Genomic DNA, 20,677 nt, shown 5'->3' with positions numbered 1-20,677 from the left:
TGGGCAAAGGATGACAATGAGTTAGCTAGGGTCTGCACACAGGGTAAGCTGCGGTGCTTCCACGTAAGAACAAAATGGAGAAGAGTCCACACAAGAACTGCCAGTGGATCTGGATCCCCAGGCTCGGGGTGGAGGGAGAGAGGTGCAGAGAATGCTGGAAAACTGCAGGAAGGGATGGTAGACTCTGGAGAGACCAGGTGAACCCCTCAGCCGTGGGTGAGACAGGTGCCTGTGGGTCACCTTTTGCAGTCACTTGGCAGGAAGCAGGCTATGCCAACCTGTAGCTCAGGGCTGGGGTAGGGCTGAAGGTCCACAGCATACAGATCACAGGAATGCTTGGGCTCTGAGGATGGAGAGAGGAGGAGCAGAGGCTACAGAGTGAGGATAAAGTCAGAGGGAGGAAGGAGCCAGAGGGCAGAGAGTGGATCCTTGGCAAAAGGGAACAGGGGAATCTGGGGGGATTAAGTGTGACAGAAGATCGAGTGAGTCTATCACAAAGGCAGAGGACTACAGGCCTGGTGGAGGTGCCTTTTTTTAAAAAAATTAAAACCAAAGACTTACGCTTTTGGTGGTGGAGTGCTGAGGGAAACTGAACACCCATGAGGGCGCTGACTTGATGAACTGGGGTCTGAGCACAGTGGGCACTGGATGCCTCGCTCCCTGTTCTGAGAAGTCCTTACAGGCTCTAGCTTTAACTCCATGCAGCACAGCTGACCAATTGAGGGGCGGGCACTAGATGAAGCAGTCACCCCTGCTGTGCCCACACAATTGAGTGGTGTGAACCCTGATACACTTACCCCTTAGCCTTGACTAGTTCCTGTCAGGTTTATGTCTCTTTCAACAGTGCAAGTCCTGCTTGAAGACATCTGTTTAGCAGCCAGGTGATATTTAAAATACTGGCCCAGAGGCGCCTAGATGGCTCAGTTGGTAAAGCATCTACCTTTGGCTCAGGTCATGATCTTAGGTTCCTGGGATGGAGCCCCACATTGGGCCCCTGTTGAGTGGGGAGTCTGCTTCTCCCTCTCCTCTGGCCCTCCACCCTGCTCATGTTTTGTTTTTCTCTCTCTCAAATAATTATCTTAAACACACACACACACACACACACACACACACACACACAGCCACCAAGCAAATCCGCATGGATTTCAACAGAAAGGGGGAGTAGCCAGGCCACACTGGTGAGCTGGTAATCAGTCCTTCGGTAGGAACCCTTGTACACACTAGTAAGCTGCTCCACACCAGCCCTAGCAACAGGAGGTAGGCAGCCTGCTGGGAGGTAAGGCTAAGGCAGGACACGTGAGGGACTCTCCTACAGATTTGCTATATAGCTTGCTGACCCAAGGCCTGTGGCCTCCTCCACCTGCCAGGACTTGGTCACAGAGGCACCAAAATGTAGCTTGCATAGAGCCAGGGTCTCCTTCTCAAACATGGCACCTCTCATCAGAAATCCTTCTCAGATTGCTTAATTTGCCCATGCTTCCTTGAAAACCACTGAGTTTTGAATTTATTGTTACTTGGAGTTCCTTAGTTCTTACAGAAGGACTAAGTACTTCTGACACCCACTCACTTCTCAGAAACTTCCAGAGGTTGTCTGTTATGGTGCCCCTGCCTCCTGAAGATATCCTGAGTATGTGCTGAACCTGGTTCCCATCTTAGAGCCACCACACCTGTTCACCTTCTGGAGGGTTCTGAGGCCTTCAGTAATGTGGCTCCATGTGACTTTGCCTCCTTTCATTCATCCACATTCCCGGCATCCCTTGGATCCAGCTCAAGTCCCACCTCTGCCAACAAGTACAGCAGCAATGACCTCTGACTGTGCTTCCCATGGCTTGGGCTGTGGTGCCACTTCTCACTCCTGACAGCCTGAGTAGCCCAGGGCCTGTCCCTGCTCTTTGAGAAAGTCCCCATGGGTTGTAAGACTCTCTTAGCCCTGTATTGACAGGCGTGGCAACCAGTTCACGCTCCTGTTCCCATGAGCTGCTCATGAGGGTAAGAGGCAATGAACAGACTCACCCTCCCAGCTGTGCCAACTAAAGACTACATTTCCCAATATTCCTATAGTCACACAGCGTAGCCTTATGACTAGGTTTTGGCCAATAGGATAGGAGTGAAAATGGAAAGAACTTTTCTTCATGTCCTTAAAAATGAAGTTGCTTGCTATTTTCTTTTTGCTTGTCCGTAAGAAAAGACAGTGATCCAGCTTCAGCCGTGAGGACAAGAATAACATTCTAAGGGCACCAGAGTAGCTCAGTAGTTGAGCATCTGCTTTTGATTCAAGTCGTGATCCTGGGGTCCTGGGATCAAGCCCTGCATCAGGCTCCCTGCAGGGAGCCTGCTTCTCCCTCTGCCTGTGTCTCTGCCTTTCTGTCTCTCATGAACCAAAAAATAAAATCTTACAAAACAAAACAAAAAGGAATAACATTCTAAGGGGCACTGGGACAAGATGGGAGAATACTGGGTCTCTGGACTGAGCACACCATTACATGAGAAATAAATGAACATCGACATGACTTAAAACACAAATGCCAGACATTTTTATATAATGTCAGGCTTGATATCAAGTTGGAATTGAAGACTCCTACTATCCTGGCCTCTGGATCTGAGACACTTCCATATAAAAGTCCTGGAAATGAGGGCAGATATAAAAGGAAATGAAAGCTATTTAATCTAGTAAGTGTGGGTATAAAGACTTATCCTGGATAGAGTGACACAATCCAGACAATTTTGTAGCAAAGCACCAGGGAAGTTGGACTGGACTTAGCTATCTCCTCTTTCTTCCATGCCCCTGTGCCAGGGAAACACTGAGGATGTTGGCCATCTTCCAGGGAGCAAGGCTGGCTGGGATCACTGTACCAAAGATGTGCTGGGAACGAAAGGTGAGTCCTGGCAACTAGCTGAGAGCTGGAGAGGCTGTGCCATTGGAAAGGAGTTGAGAGGATGGCGGTTTGTGAGACCAGTTGAGACAGAACACTAATTAATAAGCAGGGCCAGGAGTGGCCTAGGTAAGAGCCCCAGCCCTGGTATGGCTGCCCCACCCCAGACAAAGGGAGACGCTTCCTCAGGGAGTCAAAGCTTTTATTACCTGATAATCCCTAGTGTGGTGCCAGAGATACCGCTCTGGTTCCTTTACTCCCCACAGTAGGTTGTGGTGGTGGTGGTGGGGAGGGTGGAATGGGGAGGGATTATTTACAGAGCAGGAAGGGAATAAGAACCTGAAAGGGGTGAGGGAGTGGGGGCACCAGGACAACCAATTTCCTCAAGAGCTGTGAGAACTTTGTGCTTTTTTTCTTAGTTGATGCTGAGCTACCTGGAATGAATTTTGTGTTCCTTCTTTAGGAAAAGATGTCTAAACCAAAGAATAATACAGCCCAATTTCCAGGCAGAGGATTTCACGATATCAATCCAAACATCACACTATTTAATTCCCCAATAAAACATTGGAAAAAGGACTATCAGTACTAACACATTTACATATAAAATCTCCACCTAATAGGTAATAGAAGCCTATGTACCAATTTCTAAAACAGTTATAAGATATATACACAATTTTGGGTATATTAACAAAACAGAATATTACAAAATATTAAAGGCAAATTTCCTGTCCACTGGATCTCATCACCTCTTACTTGAAGTTGGCATAATCTGAGAATGCATCAATATATTCCTGCACCACCTTGTAGCAGAACTCATACTGTTCCTGTAGAGCAAAAGGAGGGGAAAAGCCACCATTATTGAAGAGAATCAGGTACGTGCAACTCCTGACAGACCAGTTTTTTAAAAGATGGGAACCTGAGGGAAGTGAATGTTTTTGGACTTGCACCTGAGCCCTGACCTGCCTGCGAAGTTCTGATAGCGTTCCCCTTCTGGGTTGAGTATAGCTAATTTTGTCCTGATGGAGGTGACCAGAAAGGAAGATGTGGTCCTAGGTTTGCAGCAGTTAGACATGAGTGTGAAGGGCTGGCAGACCAAGCAGGTGGGGAGACGGCTGTGTGTGGCCTGCACCTCACCATGGTTGCCAGACTGCAGGTGCTCTGGCTCTCAAAGCCTCATCAATTCTGAAACCTCTTAAAATGTATTTTTCTTTCCCCTCATACATGTCTTGCTCTCCGAGGTTCAGGGGCCCTTTTGGGTGCTTGTCCCCATACTCAGTGGTTACTGGTTAATGAGACAGTCAGGAGTCTGAGCAGTAGAGGCGGCATACCTGAGTCTTTCTATCCCAGGACCCATGGAAGAGTGCAGACAAGCCCTATGGGGTACCCAAGCACCTCTTTCTAGTCTTCACAGAGGCCACTCAATTCTCTTCCTGGTGATAGGGCTGTGTCCCTCTGCTCTGTCACCAAGGCTTATTCTAGCTGGGGCACCTTGGAGGAACGATGGGCCCCCTGGAAGAGCCTCCGCCCCTGGGCTAGCCCTCACAGAGAAGGGCTATAGATGCAGTGGTAGTGCAGGCAGCTTACCAGTGTCTGGACCATGTGTGGCCTCTGTAGCCGCAGGCTCTTGACGGTTTGGAAGACGTCCAAAATCCCCTCTGCTTTCACCCGTTCCAGGACTGTGCTTAGGGCACAGAAGGTCCCCGTCCGTCCTGCCCCCGCGCTATAATAGAGCAGACATCTGTTACAATCCACTGTGCTGATCAGGTGAAGACAGTGGCACTGAGCACAAAAAGGCCAAGGTGGAGGCTGGTGCTCATGGGAAGGGCTGTCATCTAAGGGAGATGGTGGGGTAGGGTAGAGACAGGGGCCGATTTGCTCCTCTCCACATAAGCCCCACACTCATACTGCTCTGGAGAGGAAGGAGTACCCCTGCTGCCTTTCCTGATGCCCCACTTTGTCTGCTTGAGGGACTCGCCCACTGGACAGTGGTGGAAGAACCTCTTGCACACTCCCTCTCACCCAGCACTGAGCCTTCACTGTCTATCTATAAATGTGCCTGAGTTGTCCTGCTGCCCACTCCTGTTGGGATTCTAGTCTTCTCTTTCTTTTCCTGATAAACCCTGAGCCTCTACAGGGTGTGTGTGTGTGTGCATGCTGATTCTTTTCCATGCCTCTCATTTGCTTCCTAAATCCCAGGAACCCAGACTCTATGACACTATCCACCATGTTCAGTGTCATCAGGTGATTCACTAGACCCTTAATGAGTGCCTGCTGTGTGGCAGGAGTTGTGGTAGGGAGCAATATGCCCAAACAATAAGATATATAGTGTGGGAAGGAAAAAGAGGAACAGGAGTTCTAGGCAGGGTGGTCAGGGAAGGCTCTCTGAGTGTCACATGAGCAGAGACCTGAAGGTGAGGACAAGGCCCAACAGCTGTCTGGGAGAGGAGTATCTCAGGCACGAGGCAGGATATCTAGGTGCGGGAGCTGTGTAGCTGGATTTGATAGACGGAAGGACAGAAAGAGGGAAGGAGAATGATAAGGGTGAGGTCAGTGCCCTCAGGGAGATTGCCAACCCCCTGGTACACCTGCCTGGCCTGGGCAAGAGCTCTCAGATCAAGTTGGGCCTTGTGAACCACTGTCAGGATTCTAAGTGATGTGGCCTGACTGAAGGTTTTTGAAGGATTTCTCTAGTTCTCTAGCTACTGTGTTGTGAACAGGGGGAAGGTTGGGACAGGGAAACGAATGAGGCCAGTATAACTACTGGGAAGAGCGGATGGTGGCTTAGACAGAGAGGTGCTGCTGGTGGATGGAATGAGAAATACTTAATTCTCAAACTATTTTCCATGTAGAGCAAGGCTGGACATTAGATGTACATGTGTGAGGAAATAAGAACAGTATGGCTTCAAGGCTTCTCATCTGAGTTAGCTGGGGGACTGAAATGCCACTTGTTGATTGGGGGAAGGCTGAGCAAATAGTAGGCTTAGAAGGAAAGATGAGAAGTTCTGATCTCAACTATTTTATTTTTTTATATATTTTTTTAAGATTTTATATATTTATTCATGAGAAACTCAGAAAGGCAGAGACATAGGCAGAGGGAGAAGCAGGCTCCCTGCAGTGAGCCTGATGTGGGACTTGACTTCAGGACCTCGGGATCACACCCCGAGCCAAAGTCAGATGCTCAACCACTGAGCCACCCAGGTGCCCCTGATCTGAACTCCTTCAACTGAAGATACCCTAGTGGAAATGTTGAGTAGGTAACTAGACATATAAATCTGGTGTTTAGGGGAGAGGGTGAAATGGTGATAATGACACAGGAGTTGGTATGAAATCCAGCGGACAAGATGGGCTCACCTAGGGGAGTGGCTGTTAGTTGACAAAGAAGAGATCTAAGGAAGTCTATCTTGGTCCTGGACCACAAATGGAGAGGATCAGCCAATGAGGACACAAACCAGGAGAGAAGCTCTGCTGAAAGCATTCCATAGAGAAGTGAGTGGTCAACTGTGTTTGATATTGATAAAGGTAACAAGACAGAATAATCTCTGGATCGGCAATGTGGAGGTCACCAGTAGCCCTCACAGAGGCAGCTGCAATGGAATGTGGGGGGGAGGTAGAATGGGTTCAAGAGAGAATGAGAAGAAAGGAACTGGGGAGTTAGTTGGAACAAATCTTTTGAGAAGCTTTACTATTAAGGAAAACAGAGGAATAGATGGTACCTGGAAGGGAATGAGAGGTAAGAGTTTTTAAAATATTAAAATGAGAGAAATTATAGCATATTTGTATTAAGATGGTAGTTATCCAGAGGAAAGGACAAAAGGGGATGGAACCAATATCCAAGTGGACGGTGGGTATGGCAGACAAACCCTACCGTGGCCCCCCAAACCCCACCCCCTGGTGTTCATGCCCTTGTGCAATCTCTTCCCCAAAAATGTAGGCGGGATGTGTGAGGTGCTTCTAACCAGCGTCAATGGCAAGTGTGATGAGATGCATGTAACTACATGTATGTGATTATGTTACATGGGATCATAAAGCCTGTCTTGCAGGGAGACATTCTCTTTTTTGCTGACTTAGAAGCAAGCAACCACACTGGGAAGGTCCAGGTGGCAAGGAACTTCCACTTGGGACTTTCAAACAACAGAGGCCCTCAGTCCAGCAGCCCACAGGGAACTGAATGCTACCAACAACCAAGGAAGCTTAGAAATGGATCCTTCCTGATTGAGCCTCAGATGGGAACACAGCCCTGGCTAACACCTTGGTTGCAGTCTTGTGAGACCCTGAAGCACAGGACTAACCTAAGATGTGCTCAACTGCTGACCACAGAGACTGTGAGATAAATGTATGTTGTTTTCAGATGCTAAGTTTAAGATGCCAAGTTATAATATTATTACATAGCAATAGATAATTAATGATTAATGCAGCTGGCTTCAGACAACTCATCCACTGAACAGGAGGGAATCAGGGTCCACAGCACCACTGCAGGGAGATGGGCAGTAGTGTGCTGGGAGCATATGGAAGTTCTGATTGCTTTTCTATTCTTAGTCAAACAGAAAACAGCGTCTTTTCTTAAATATGATGACAGAAGAGGTGGTGATAGTATCTAGGTTTGAGAGGAGGTGTGAACTAATCATCTAGGACAAAGGCTGGCAAGCTTTTCTGTAAAGGGCCAGATAGAAAATATCTTCGGTTTTGCCAAGAAGAGAAAAGATCAAGTTCTAATTGCACAATTCTGACTTCTTGTATGCTGAGCAGCAGTGTGAGACAAGGAGGGCACCACACATGGTCTCGATTCTTTGCTGCTGGAGCACGAGAGCAGCCAGTACATAAAAAGGGCAGAGCTATGTTACAATAAACCTTATATATGGACAATGAAATTTGAATTTCATGCAATCTTCATATCATTAAATAGGTCTTGATTTTTTTTTTTTTAAACATTTTAAAATGTGAAAACAGTTCTTGGCTCGCAGATCCACACAAAACCAGGCAGCAGGCCAGATTTGGCACCAGGCCCTAATATGTCCAGCCATGGTCTGGGAGAATGGAGGGTGCAGAAAAACACCAAGGCAGCACTAAGGGCCTACTACAAGGCCGGTGGTCAGGAAGGTAAAACGAAGCCTGCAACCTGGTGCTTTTTTTCAGCCTCATTCAGCTGCATGGTGCTGATGCAGGGCAGCTAGAGAATCTGGGGTTTGCAGAGAGAGGGTAACCAAGGGAGACAATAAAAGTGTAGGGAAGGAAGGATTTATCTGGACAAGCCAAAGAATTATTTTTTCTTAAGTTTTTAATTTTTTAAAAGTAATCTCTACCCCCAGGGTGGGGCTCAAACTCACAACCTCGAGTTCAGGAGTTGCATGTTCTACTGACTGAGCCAGCCAGGCGTGCCAAGGAATCTTTGTGATTTTGCCAATCCAATGGGCACAAAGCCATGCTGCACTGTTTTCATTCTCATTTCTCAGAATATTACTAGTAAAGTTTAGCGTCTTTTCATGTTTACTGTCCATTTGTATTAGTTGGTGCACTTTGCCATTTCTTTCTTTCTTTTTTTTTTTTCCATATCATTATTTTTAATGTCCAACATTTATAATATGAAGGCCAGGGCTTTCTCCTCAATTCAAGTTTATAAATTTTCAATTGGCTTGTGAGGCCAATAGGGATACTTCTTGTCTAATTTGGTTTCTGGGAAGACTTCATTCAGGTCCTCCTCAATGGTCATCCGATCAAACGGAATTATGTTCTTTATCTTCTCCAGCTCTTTTTCATATTCTTCAATCCTGGCTTTTGAGAGGGACAAAAACTCAGCACAGCTTTTCACATCTTCTTTTTCCTCAGCATCCACCTGGACAGTGTATTTATCCTCTGGCACAGGAACCTTCAGGGCATTAAACTTCTTCTCAAAGTCATCTACCAAGCCAGCCTTTGCCACATTGGCCTTGTAGTAAGCCCAGTCGATAGCAGGTGGTTTCTCAGGAAGAGCAGCCAACCTGGAGATAAGCATCTCATTCCAGGATTTCAGGGAGGTGGCAATGGTCTTCTGGTTTCGGGGTATGATCTCCCCAAAGGCTACCCAGTCAATGGTTTTTAGAGCAAGTTTTTGCCCAGCCACCTTGAGATCCTTCACCGACCCCGGCGGCCCACAGTCCACAGCCCATTTATTTCTTTAAAATATTTTTAAAGTACTTTCTTTTGTATAGGTAATAAATTAGCATAGTTCAAATTTCAAAACAGCCCCCCAAAATGAAAAGCTTCCTTCATATTCCATTTTTTTGCTTTCGGATGCATTCCTGGGAAAGTGCCAATGTCCTCAGATCCTCACCTGTCTGTCCTTCCAGAGATATTTTTATGCATATACCAATAGAAAAATATATTGTTTTCAAAAGTTTATTTATTTAAATGATCTCTATACCCCATATGGGGCTCAAACTCACAACCCGAGATCAAAAGTTGCATGCTCTACCCACTGAGCTAGCCAGGTGCCCCCCAACAGAAACACATGTTCTTTCCCTATGTCCCATTTATTTTGCTCACAAAGCAATACATCTAGAGGATTAACCCATACTCAGTATATAAGCAGATTCCTCATTAATTTTTGCAGCTCTGTAGCATGAGATCCATCATAGCTTATTGAGTCAGCTGCCTATTAACATGTTTAGATAATTTACAATCTTTTACTATTATAAGCAGCACTTTAATCCTAGTGATTATTTCCTTTTGGCCACTTGAAGCATATTGACTGGATATATTCTTAGAAGTTTCTTTGCTCATTTCTCTTTCTCTAAAGGTTTTTTGAGAGAGAGTGCACATGAACACTCCCTGCTGAGCAGAGAGCCTGACATGGGGCTTGATTCCAGGACCCTGGGATCATGACCTGAGCTGAAGGCAGCAGCTGTAAGCCACTTAGGCACCCCCCCCCCCCCGATTTTTCTCTTTTTAAAAACCAATTTGTAGTGATTTATAATATATTCTTTCTTCTCTAAGACTTCTTCCCCCAATTATAAAAGCAATTCAAACTCATTGTAAATTTTTTTCCTAAAGTGCAATCTCAAACAACATGCCCCAAACAAAATTCACCTCTGCCCCCCAAAATGAGTCCCCTTACCATAATTCTTCTGTCAGTGACAGCAATCATGACCAGTTACCCTGGTTTAAACTTGGGATACACTCTACACACTTGACTCCTCTTTCACAACTATGTTTTCAGTCTTGCTCATTTTTCTTCAAACTATTCTCAAAATAGTTACCCTTTTCTCTTTTCTTGTGTCTCTTAAGAAGGCCAGACCCTCACCCCCACTAGTGCCCATGGTCTCTCCACTGTCAGTATCCTCTGCTGCTCTCCTGTACCACCCCATCACTATCCCAAATGCTTCCCTGTCCAATATTTTAATATCACTGGTTCCCTAGTACTTAATGCAAAGTTCAAACACCATGATCTTCTCTTATTATCTGGCCCTATGCTGGCCACCAAACTCAACTGCCAGGTGCTCATCAGTACCCTGTTGTTGTCTGGCTTTCCTCACTGTCGCTTCCCCTGCCTGCCTCTCATTGCTTTCTCTCCCACTCTGAGGGCTGGGGAGAGGTACCTGCAGTGCACGGTGATGGGGTGGTTCCCTGACTGCTGCTGCTGCTTCTGTACGGCCGCAATGATGCTGATCATGCCCTTTCCATCGCTGGGGATGCCCACTTCAGGCCAGCCGTGGAAGTGGAACTGCCGGATCTGCCGGCTCTTGTTCTCCTTTGGAAGAAGTGGGATCAGAGAGGCAGGGCACCCTGGCTTTTCCCTGCGGGAGGAGCTGCACCCCCCAGCCACCTTACCCTGGTGTTGGTGACCAGGAGGTCTCTGACAGTGTAACTCTCACATTCCTCCTCTTTCTTCAGCTCCACTGTGATGTCTCCATAGGACACCACTCCATCGGAGGGCCAGTACTGGGCACACTTCTCCTGGAGGGACAAACGGGAGATGTGAGGTGCTTGGAATACCATGAATAGAAGCATGGCTGTCCTTTGAGCTGCCTGCTCCCGTCTTCCAATTACCACCTCTTATAGGACGTCCTTCATATCCAAAGTGTCAAAAACTCAGAGTGTCATTACATTACTTAATATCACTCCAATTAACTTCTGATCCTCACTAGGACACCTACAGCTGACCCTTGAACAACACAGGGTTGAACTGCATGGGCCCACGCCCACTTATACACAGATTCTTCTGAATAAACACAGTACAGTAATATAAAGTACCAATTTTCCCTCCCTCCTTCCCTTCCCCTTCCTTCCCTTCCTTCCTTTCCTTCCTTCTTTGATCTTATTTATTCATAAGAGGCACAGAGAGAGAGACAGAGACACAAGCAGAGGGAGAAGCAGGCTCCCTGTAGGGAGCCCGATGTAGACCTCAATCCCAGGGCCCCAGGATCCCACCCTAAGCCAAAGGTAGACGCTCAATTGCTGGGCCATCCAGGTGTTCCCCTTATGATTTTTTTAATGATATTTTCTTTTCTCTAGTTTACTTTATTGTAAGAATACAGTATATAATAGATAAAACATACAAAATATATGTTATTAATGTCACTGATCAGTCCTCAGGTCAGCAGTAGGCTATTATGTTTTTGATAAGTCAAAAGTTATATACAGGTTTTTTAAATTGAAGTATAGTTGACACATGCTACATATGTTTCAGGTGTACAATATAGTAATTTGGCAAATCTATATACCAGTGTAGCTACCATCTGTCACCAAAGAACACTATTACCAGACCACTGACTAGATTCCCTATGCTGCAGCTTTCATCCCTGTGATATATGCAGGTTTTCGACTACACAAGGTAGAAAGAAGGGGCTGGGAGTCAGTGCCTACCTAACCCCTGTGTTGTTCAAGAGTCAATTGTATATTTAAAAACTTAATTCCCGGGGCAGCCCGGGTGGCTCAGCGGTTTAGTGCCATCTTCGCCCCAGGGCCTGATCCTGGAGACCCAGGATCGAGTCCCACGTCGGCTTCCTGCATGGAGCCTGCTTCTCCCTCTGCCTGTGTGCCTGCCTGCCTCTCTCTCTCTCTGTGTCTGTCATGAATAAATAAATAAATATGTAAAAAAAAAACAACCCTTAATTCCCTTACTGGACATAATCACTTAGCCTTTTGGTTTACTTTTTTACAGTTTAATTTGCAACACGTGACACATCTCTGAAGAGCTCTGACCATCATTTCAGCTGCATTCAACACTTAATAGGGTGGAGGAAGAGGAATGAATGTTTTTGCTCCAATTTCTTTTCCCCTCTCCTTTGCTCCCTCGGGGTGTTTCCACCTCTTATAGGAGCTTACATATGTCAGACTGCTAACCCAGAAAAACAGAGCCCCACTGAAACTACCATCCAGCCATGGTGCTTCAGTAGAGCCCAGGGCACAGCATCCTCCCCTCCCTCCTTTCCTTCCTCTTGATTTTTCAATTTGCAATGGCACCTGCATTTCTGTCCTTGCAAGTGAACAGGAGAGTTTACAGCTTGTCTTTGCTGGCACCTGGCTCAGTTTCTTGTACAGCTCTATGTGGGCAGGGGCTGCCTCTTTTCATCTTTGTCTCTCTAGCACCCTGCACACTGCCTGCGTGTGTGGTAGGCTCTCAGTAACTGCTAAATGAATCTGTTCAATGTTTGCAGAATAAGTCAGGCTATAAATACATAAATAAAACAATATAGCCAACTGTCCATTTCTTTAGAGCATTTGGGGGAAGATCTTAGATTTTCACTATTGGCACTTTTAAAATCTTTAACCATAAACATACTTTATACTCATTAGGAAAATTATGAAGAGTAGAAAAATAAAAATAACAATCTTAGTCCAAATAAAATCATTACTAAAGGTCCATTTTAGTGACTCTTTTCGCTTTTCCTATGTGTGATAATTCATTATCTCCTTTATAAATGATGCTGAGCTAATTTTAAACCACAGAATTATCAAAGTGGTAGATCAGGGAAATGTCACAGACCAGTGCTTTTCTACATGTACCCACTCAGAGCCCTGGAGATGCTATGGGGGTTGGGGCTCTGGGCCCTCTCCTCAACCAGAATGGCTTAAAAAAAATTCTAATTAAGGCTCTTAAACAGAGATTATGTTGGTTTTCAGGTCACTGGTGGGTGGAATAAATTTTGCTACTCCATTTTCTTCCCAAATCTGCCCTCACACAGTTTACCAGCCAGGACTAACAACTGGGGCTTTAAAACCATTACAAGTGCTAAGATTTAAATGGGCTTGAGAGACACGGGGTGTATGACCGAGAATCACACTATGACTAGAAAAAGTGTGGTGGTCCCACACTTTATGGCTTGAGACCTTAATTTTGGCAGTGGGGTATGACAATAGGGGCAGACTGGAAGAGGGCCACCACAGATACAGAGCTAGGGAACTAGAGCTGTGGACAGGCAGTCAGTCCACAGTAAAAGCAAATGGGGAGTCTACTGTGGCTGGTCTAAGGGGTACAATTTCTCAAGGTGATTATATGTGGTTGGGACCGACCAAGGGGTTAGATCAAGGCTGCAAAGTGAGTTTCAGTTCTATAGGTGAGCAAGTAAGGTGTGCCAAGAGGAGACAACCCTGGTAAACTTCTGGGGTTAGGATTTAAGGGATGATGTAAAGAGAAGCCACAAAAAACAATTACAGATATTGGACAAATGGTAGCAACTCATTCTCCTCAGCCAGGAGAAAGTACAGGGTTTATTTAATTTAGCTCTCCCAGTGGGCACAACGCAAACAGAGGAAGCAGGCTGGACTTAAAAACAAAGCCAGCTACTTAAGAGGAAAAAGGCACCATGTGAGGGCAACAGCAGTCCAGAGGCGCCTCTCACATCTGTGGGGAGGATACCGGTAAAGAGAGTGGACCCTGAAGCAGCACTAGTTCAGGAGGCTGAGTTAAGCTGCTGGAAGGCAAAGTTTTGAGGGAGGTTTTGGAATACTCAACAAGAGCAGCTTCAGTTTAGAGAGAGACCTATTGAGGTAATCCTCCTCTGGGTCAAAGGAGAGGAACCCACTTCCTCAGGAGGCAGAACGTGGGCCTGGGAATCCGAAGCAGGGACCAGCAGTGGCTGTACCTACTGATGCCCACAGCTACAGAGGCCTGGGGATCTTGCTGAGGGGGGAGACTCACGTGAGAGCACGGAGGTAGAGACCAGGCCTGTGCAGAACACAAAGCAGTGACAAATATGGGACCCTCCTGTCAAGGAGTAGTAGGCTGTGACCCATCAGAAGCCATGCCTCACTTAACAGCTAGATGGCAGAAGGGAATGAGGGAAAATGGAAAGCAGGAGATTTAAATTAAGCAAGTGACACTATAAGGAAAGAGGGTCCAATTCAAGTCTTGGGACTAGATGTCAACATGAAAGGCTCTTAAATTTTGTATGATGGATATTTTCCCTCAGGACCTCAGGAAGCTCAGAGAAGACTTTAAGGAGTGACTATAGTTAGAATTCTATTTTTTTTAAAAAAGAATTTATTTATTCATAAGAGACACAGACAGAGGCAGAGACATAGGCAGAGGGAGAAGCAGACTCCATGCAGGAAGTCTGATGTGGAACTCGATCCCGGAACTCCGCGATCATGCCTTGAGCCAAAGGCAGACGCTCAACCACTGTACCACCCAGGTGTCCCAGGAAGGGAGCCGGACATGGGACTTGATCCCAGGTCTCCAGGATCACGCCCCGGGCTGAAGGCGGTGCTAAATCGCTGAGCCACCTGGGCTGCCCCAGAATTCTATTTTCAAAATGATCTCTGGCTGCCATGCGAAGAAGTGACTAAAAGTGGGTGGGAGTGGAATCGGATAGATGGCTGTCAGGCTACTTCAGTGGTGCAGGTTTCAAGGAGGGGTCTGTTGCTGCACTGGAGAGAAGTGGACATGCTCAGTGTATGTTAGATCTCACTGATGTGGGAAGAGAGGATAATGTAGGAAGTGAGGAAAGGGCAGTAATGAAGGTAAACTACTGGGCAGAAGGTGGGACCACTTACTGAGATGGTAAGAGCGGGGTGGACTAGTATGGGGGAAGGAGGAAAATCATGTTTCATCTGGGCCAGGAGTCTGAGATCCTTATCAGTCGTGTGAAGATATCCAGTGGGCACATGGATACACCAGTCCACAACTGGGAAGTAGAGGCTGCGTTAGAGACACAGATTTGGGGACCTCTGGCATACAGATAGCATTTCAACCCACAGGACTATATGAAGCCCTCAAGGGATAGTGTGTTAAAACAAACAACAAAGGGTTAAGGCCTAAGTCAACTTCAACAATTAGAGGACACAAAGAGGAGGAGGTGGTCACAAAGAAAACGAAAGTTGCTGCCAGGCCAGTGAGGGGTTGACATCATGGAATTCAAAGGAAGAAAGTGTTTTGAGGAGGAGGGAGGCATTGAGTATTTCAGATGCTGCTGTAAAGGGTCAGAAAGAGGAGAAGGAATGGCAAGAAGGCAGTCATCAGTGATGCTGATAGAAGTATTCTCAGAAGGAACAGGATGAGGAGAGAACCAAAAGGAGGAAGCCAATTCTTCAAAGGTGTTGTGCTAGGAAGGAAGGGGTGCAGAGAAGTAGGTTATAGAAGGAAGAAACCATGGGACACGAGAGAGATTTTTGTTTTGTAAAGACAGGAAATGCAACAAGGCACAGGCTGGTTAGAGTAATGCAGCAGAGAGGGAACTGCTGATGGAGGTGAAGGAGAAGGACTGCAGAAACATGCCGGAGGCAGCAGGAGGGGAGCTTGCAGGCACACTGGACATGTGGATGGAAGGGTGAAGGAACCTTTTCCCACCGCAATAGGAGAGGTGAGAGAATGGGTACAGATCTGAGGAGGCTGGTTGCTTGCAGGAGGGAAGGTGAGTGCATTCTCATCTGATTTCTTAGAGAAGAATGGGCCAGGCTGTGAGATAAAGTGCCAAGAAAGTAAAAGACCAGGAGGGAATAATGGATGTTAGCAAGGGAGGGATTATAATAATGACATGTCATAAAAACTCTAAAGGGAATAAGGAAGAAAGTGAAAACATGAGGGGAGTTGGGGGCTGAGAAGGTGGAGGAGTCCATGGCTCTGAAAGAGGACTTCAACCACCTCCATTTTGATCTCAGTCTGTACTTTTTTTTTTTTTTTAAAGATTTTATTTATTTACCCATGAGAACACACAGAGAGGATTGAGAGAGAGAGGCAGAGACACAGGCAGAGGGAGAAGCAGGCCCCACACAGGGAGCCCGACGCAGAACCCGATCCCGGGTCCCCAGGATCACAACCTGGGCTGAAGGCAGCGCTAAACCGCTGAGTCACCCGGGCCGCCCTCAGTCTGTACTTTCTGATTAAGTTTTTATTTCCAGCTTCTCTCTTAACTCAGGCAAAAGACCTGACAGGAAAGCATCTAGGGATGGAAACTGACATTATCCCTCAAGCAATAATGACTGTCCTGACCTCTGCAGATGACTGACCCGAAGACAGTGATCAACCTGACCTTTCTGCCACCTGCATGCATCCACTGACCTTTGTCTCACAGCTCCCTTATGTGAACCTAGAAATGTCTTCAGCACTTTGGACACAATCTTTGAGACATTAACCCAGTATCTTCCCCATGCTGGCCTCACTGAAATGAATTCCTGTTTTATCTCGACTCATCTCTCTACCTTTGGACTGTGGCAAGTGGCCGAATCTGGCCTGTTTGGGAGCCCCGGAGCCAGGTGCTCTGTGCCCTTGGGCCGTGGTCACAGCTCGAGAGATGTGGTGAAAGATAAAAACTTACTGTAGGGGCAGCCTGGGTGGCTCAGCGGTTTAGTGCCGCCTTCAGCCCAGGGTGTGATCCTGGAGACCTGGGATCGAGACCTGCGTCGGGCTCTCTGCATGGAGCCTGCTTCTCCCTCTGCCTATGTCTCTGCCTCTCTGTGTATCTCTCATAAATGAATAAATAAAATCTTAAAAAAAAATAAATAAAAACTTACTGTAATAAGAGGGAAGTAGTGGGGGGAGGGTGCTCTCAGCAGATGTTAAGCTGGGCAGGATGTGGGGTGCCTGGTGTTGAGATCCCAAAGGCAGCACAGATATGATATGGGTAATTTGTCATTGCTGTGATTTGAGTGGGTGGCTGGGGGAGCTGAGAGGCCAGCAAGAGGCAGTAAGCCAAAATCATCAGTAGCTGAGGATGGGAGATGGGAATAAGTACTAAAGTCCAGTAGCAGAATATTCGGGAACAGGGCTTTAATCTCAGATTTTTTTTTTCTTAAGATTTTATTTATTCATTCATGAGACACACACAGAGAGACAGAGACACAGGCAGAGGGAGAAGCAGGCTCCATGCAAGGAGCCTGACATGGGACTTGATCCCGGGTCTCCAGCATCAGGCCCTGGGCTGAAGGTGGCGCTAAACCACTGAGCCACCTGGGCTGCCCTAATCTCAGATTTATGTTTTCAGGTTATGGACTCTAGATAATAATATCCTGAAAAGCTACAGTAGAAGCACTTGTGTCTTTTCTCCAACTGCTTTTAACCTCCTCCTCCTCCTAAATAGCACCTAATTTCTTGCATGGTATGAAGCTGACAAAAGTGATGGGGACACACAGCTTTGTGGCAGGTGTCTAATGCAATCTCGTTCTACTGACTCTTGGATAAGTGGAACACAACCTCGGGTTGGGCTGACCCCATGCAGAAACTGCTGGTACTGCTCGGATGAATAGTCCAACCTAAACTACTAAGGGAATGCAAGCCTTACCAAGCATGTTGGTGGATCCCTCATAGTTAAGATGGAGTAGGAAAAAAACAAAAACAAAAAAACAGGGAGAAGAGAGGATTTTAAGTTTTAATTCTTTTTGGGATTTTAATACATATAAAATTTACAATTTGGGATTAAGACTTTTTCCTTGGGGGACGCCTGGGTGGCTCAGCGGTTGAGTGTCTGCCTCCGGCTCAGGGTGTGATCCCAGAGTTGTGGGATCATGTCCCACACTGGGCTCCCAGTGAGGAGCCTGCTTCTCTCTCTGCCTATATCTCTGTCTCTCTGTGTCTCTCATAAATAAATAAATAAATCTTTAAAACATTTTTAAAAAGACTTTTTTCCTTGGGAATTTAAAACCAGGTGTGGGGAGTGGTGGTGTCACAGTCGTATACGTGTAAACACCTTTCACTGTATCATTTAGGCTTACTGTGTTAGTATCTCTGGAGGCGACACTTGACAAGATGGATGGAGGATGGAACAGGAAGTGAAATTCTGTCAGGGGCAGTGAGGCCTTATAAAGAATGTCATTAATATCCTGTTCTGATTCATTTCAGAAGCTTCTGAGGGCAAGAACTGCCGCCTATCTCACTGGCCCTGCAGAGAGGCATAAGGCACAGTGGTGGGTAGAGGGGACTGCAGGCTTGGTCAGTGGCAGGAGACTGTGTGTATGTGGCCCTTTCTCCCATTTCCACCCTTTATTCTCACTAGATTTTCTTCGAGGATGGAAGAGCCTGATAAGCTGAAGGACAAAGTCTGAGATATTCACTGGGACACATTTTATTGCAGGGCAGTGGACTGAGAGATACTTTTGCTTTCTGCCCCAGTACTTCTACCTGCAGCATGGGCCTGCCCATCATAGACCTGAAGGCAGGGAGTGTGGGGATAATCTCATGCAGGTCCATGGTTTATCTGCACGCACCTTCCATTCTGGCTTATTAGAGAGGGCTGGGAGATATGCACCTAGCTCTTGATAACACAGTAGTTGGCTGCCTTATTGCAGAGCCAGGAACTGTGCCCCAAACCTCTCATCTCATCAGGATTGTTATTAATGGTGAGTGAAGACTTAAGAAGTATGTCTGTTGATGTAGGGACATGATGGAAATTGGAAAGAATAGCTAGTGAGTTAAATGATTAAAATTGAAAAAAATCTTGACATAAAGAACATCAGGGTGTGCAAATATGTTTAAAGCCATATCAAAGGAGGCCTGGGTGGCTCAGCAGTTTAGTGCCTGCCTTTGGCCCAGGGTGTGATCCTGGAGTCCCTGGATCAAGTCTCGCATCAGGCTCCCTGCATGAACTCTGCTTCTCCCTCTGCCTATGTCTCTGCCTCTCTCTGTGTCTCTCATGAATAAATAAATTAAATCTTAAAAAAAAAAAAAAAAAGCCATATCAAAGTTAAACAAATTATACAAGTACAGAATGGGAAAGGTGTAGCTAATAAAAAATATGTAAAATATACTTAGTGATTTTTATTTTTAAATGGTTGTAAATTCAGTGAATTATCAGTGGGTGCCATCCTTAATTCTTCATGCTACCTCTTCACTATCTTTTGGGACAGACCCCTTGTTACCATCCCTGCTGAGTCCAGGCCATCAGCAGTACTGCCACAGCCTCCTCTCTGCTTGTGGTTGCTCATTCCTAATTTGTCCTCTTCACTAAGCCAGAGGGACTTTAAAAAAAACACAAATTTGATATTGTTAAGGGCTCTTACACTGCTCTATAAAATTCAAAATCTTCACTATGGCTCAGAAAGACTTTTATCAGGCCCTTGCTGGCTTCTCCAGGGTCCTCCTCTCAATTCTGAAGTCACATGCCAGGTATAACGAAGCTCCCATTTACTGCACTGTGCAGCCACAACAGTTTTTAAGATCATAAACACTGTGTAAACACAGACTGAGCCACCCAGCAGTACAGTGAGAGGTGGGGGCAAGAAGGTAGGCAGAGAAAGAGAGACCACTGACATGGAAAGTGCTCAGCAGAAGCTGTATAGTTGTGACTCAGGAACAGGTTAGGAGACACCCCACACTGAGTGGGGCTGACCGAAGGGGGCCTCTAGGGTTCCTTACATTCTGAATTCTCAGACAATTCTTTTTTTTTTTTTTTTAATTTTTATTTATTTATGATAGTCACAGAGAGAGAGAGGCAGAGACACAGGTAGAGGGAGAAGCAGGCTCCATGCACCGGGAGCCCGACGTGGGATTCGATCCCGGGTCTCCAGGATCACGCCCTGGGCCAAAGGCAGGCGCCAAACCGCTGCGCCACCCAGGGATCCCCCTTTTTTTTTCTTTAAAAGATTTCCTTACTATTGAGTTTTAACAGAAGAAACATCTAAGTTATTTCTCAAGTTCTTCTGTCTTCTTTTCTGTAGTCTGCAAAGAGGCCACTCATCTTCCCACAGTTCATTTTTCTGGCCTACAAGGCACCCTCTTCTTAGGGACACTCAGGAGTTCCACATTAGAGCCTTGGTCTGGCTCTGCATCCTTCATTTCACTAGCTCTGCCCTGCCTGGAAGGTGGGAGGAGGAGGTGTGCACAAAGCTAGGCAATGGGAAAACCATCTTTAGGAGAGAAGAGGCAGGAACTGTCTGGCAGCTCAGACCGCATTGCTCTTCCAGTCCTGAGAGAAATTCCTGACTGCTCAGGTCAACTGTTTGAATATGGCTCTTTGGACAGTTTAAGCTAAATATATCTTCTTAGCCCCTCACCTTTTCCTGTGCTGTTTCCCACAGCCCAGGACCTGACTGAGCTCACCTGTCCTCGCTCCTCCAGTTCTGTCAGCATTACGATAGAGCAGGATTTCCACTCCCAGATCATTCGCCAGAAGTCCTCAATGGTGTGGAGAAGAGGGCCCTGGCTGGCGATGTAGGAGTCCTTCTGTCGGTAGCCCTGTACAAGCCAGGTCAATGGTAGGAGTAAGGTGTTTTAATCAGGGAGGGGCTAGCGAAGAAGACAGACCACTAGGATGGGATGGGGCTGCTTGGAGGCAAACTCAACCCAGGCAGACCTCCCCTTTGGTCAAGGACCAAACCCTGTCTGACATGCTGGTCTTCTTCTACAAGGGTGGGGGAAAAGGGGACTGGGGCTGGGATGAAGAAAACAAGAATGGGAA

General features: G+C 46.4%; 1 protein-coding gene and 1 pseudogene across 2 annotated transcripts in view; both read right to left on the bottom strand.

The window, feature by feature from the left end:
* Nucleotides 1–3,058: 3,058 nt before the first annotated feature.
* The window catches only part of PTPRA (protein tyrosine phosphatase receptor type A), a 168,713-nt gene continuing 151,094 nt past the window's right edge, over nt 3,059–20,677 (bottom strand). For both annotated transcript variants that reach the window (XM_026012390.2, XM_026012389.2), the window contains 5 exons: nt 20,320–20,454; nt 10,677–10,802; nt 10,445–10,596; nt 4,458–4,593; nt 3,059–3,697 (listed from right to left, as the gene is read on the bottom strand). In XM_026012390.2, the coding sequence (XP_025868175.1) occupies nt 3,623–3,697; nt 4,458–4,593; nt 10,445–10,596; nt 10,677–10,802; nt 20,320–20,454 (624 nt within the window). In that variant the 3' untranslated portion in view covers nt 3,059–3,622. The remainder of the gene's footprint in view (nt 3,698–4,457; nt 4,594–10,444; nt 10,597–10,676; nt 10,803–20,319; nt 20,455–20,677) is intronic.
* On the bottom strand, nt 5,891–9,078 carry LOC112930025 (ATP synthase subunit d, mitochondrial pseudogene; annotated as a pseudogene).

This window comes from Vulpes vulpes, chromosome 14 (assembly GCF_048418805.1).
Source record: "Vulpes vulpes isolate BD-2025 chromosome 14, VulVul3, whole genome shotgun sequence".
Classification (NCBI taxonomy): domain Eukaryota; kingdom Metazoa; phylum Chordata; class Mammalia; order Carnivora; family Canidae; genus Vulpes; species Vulpes vulpes.
This window is presented reverse-complemented; position numbering and strand designations above follow the sequence as displayed.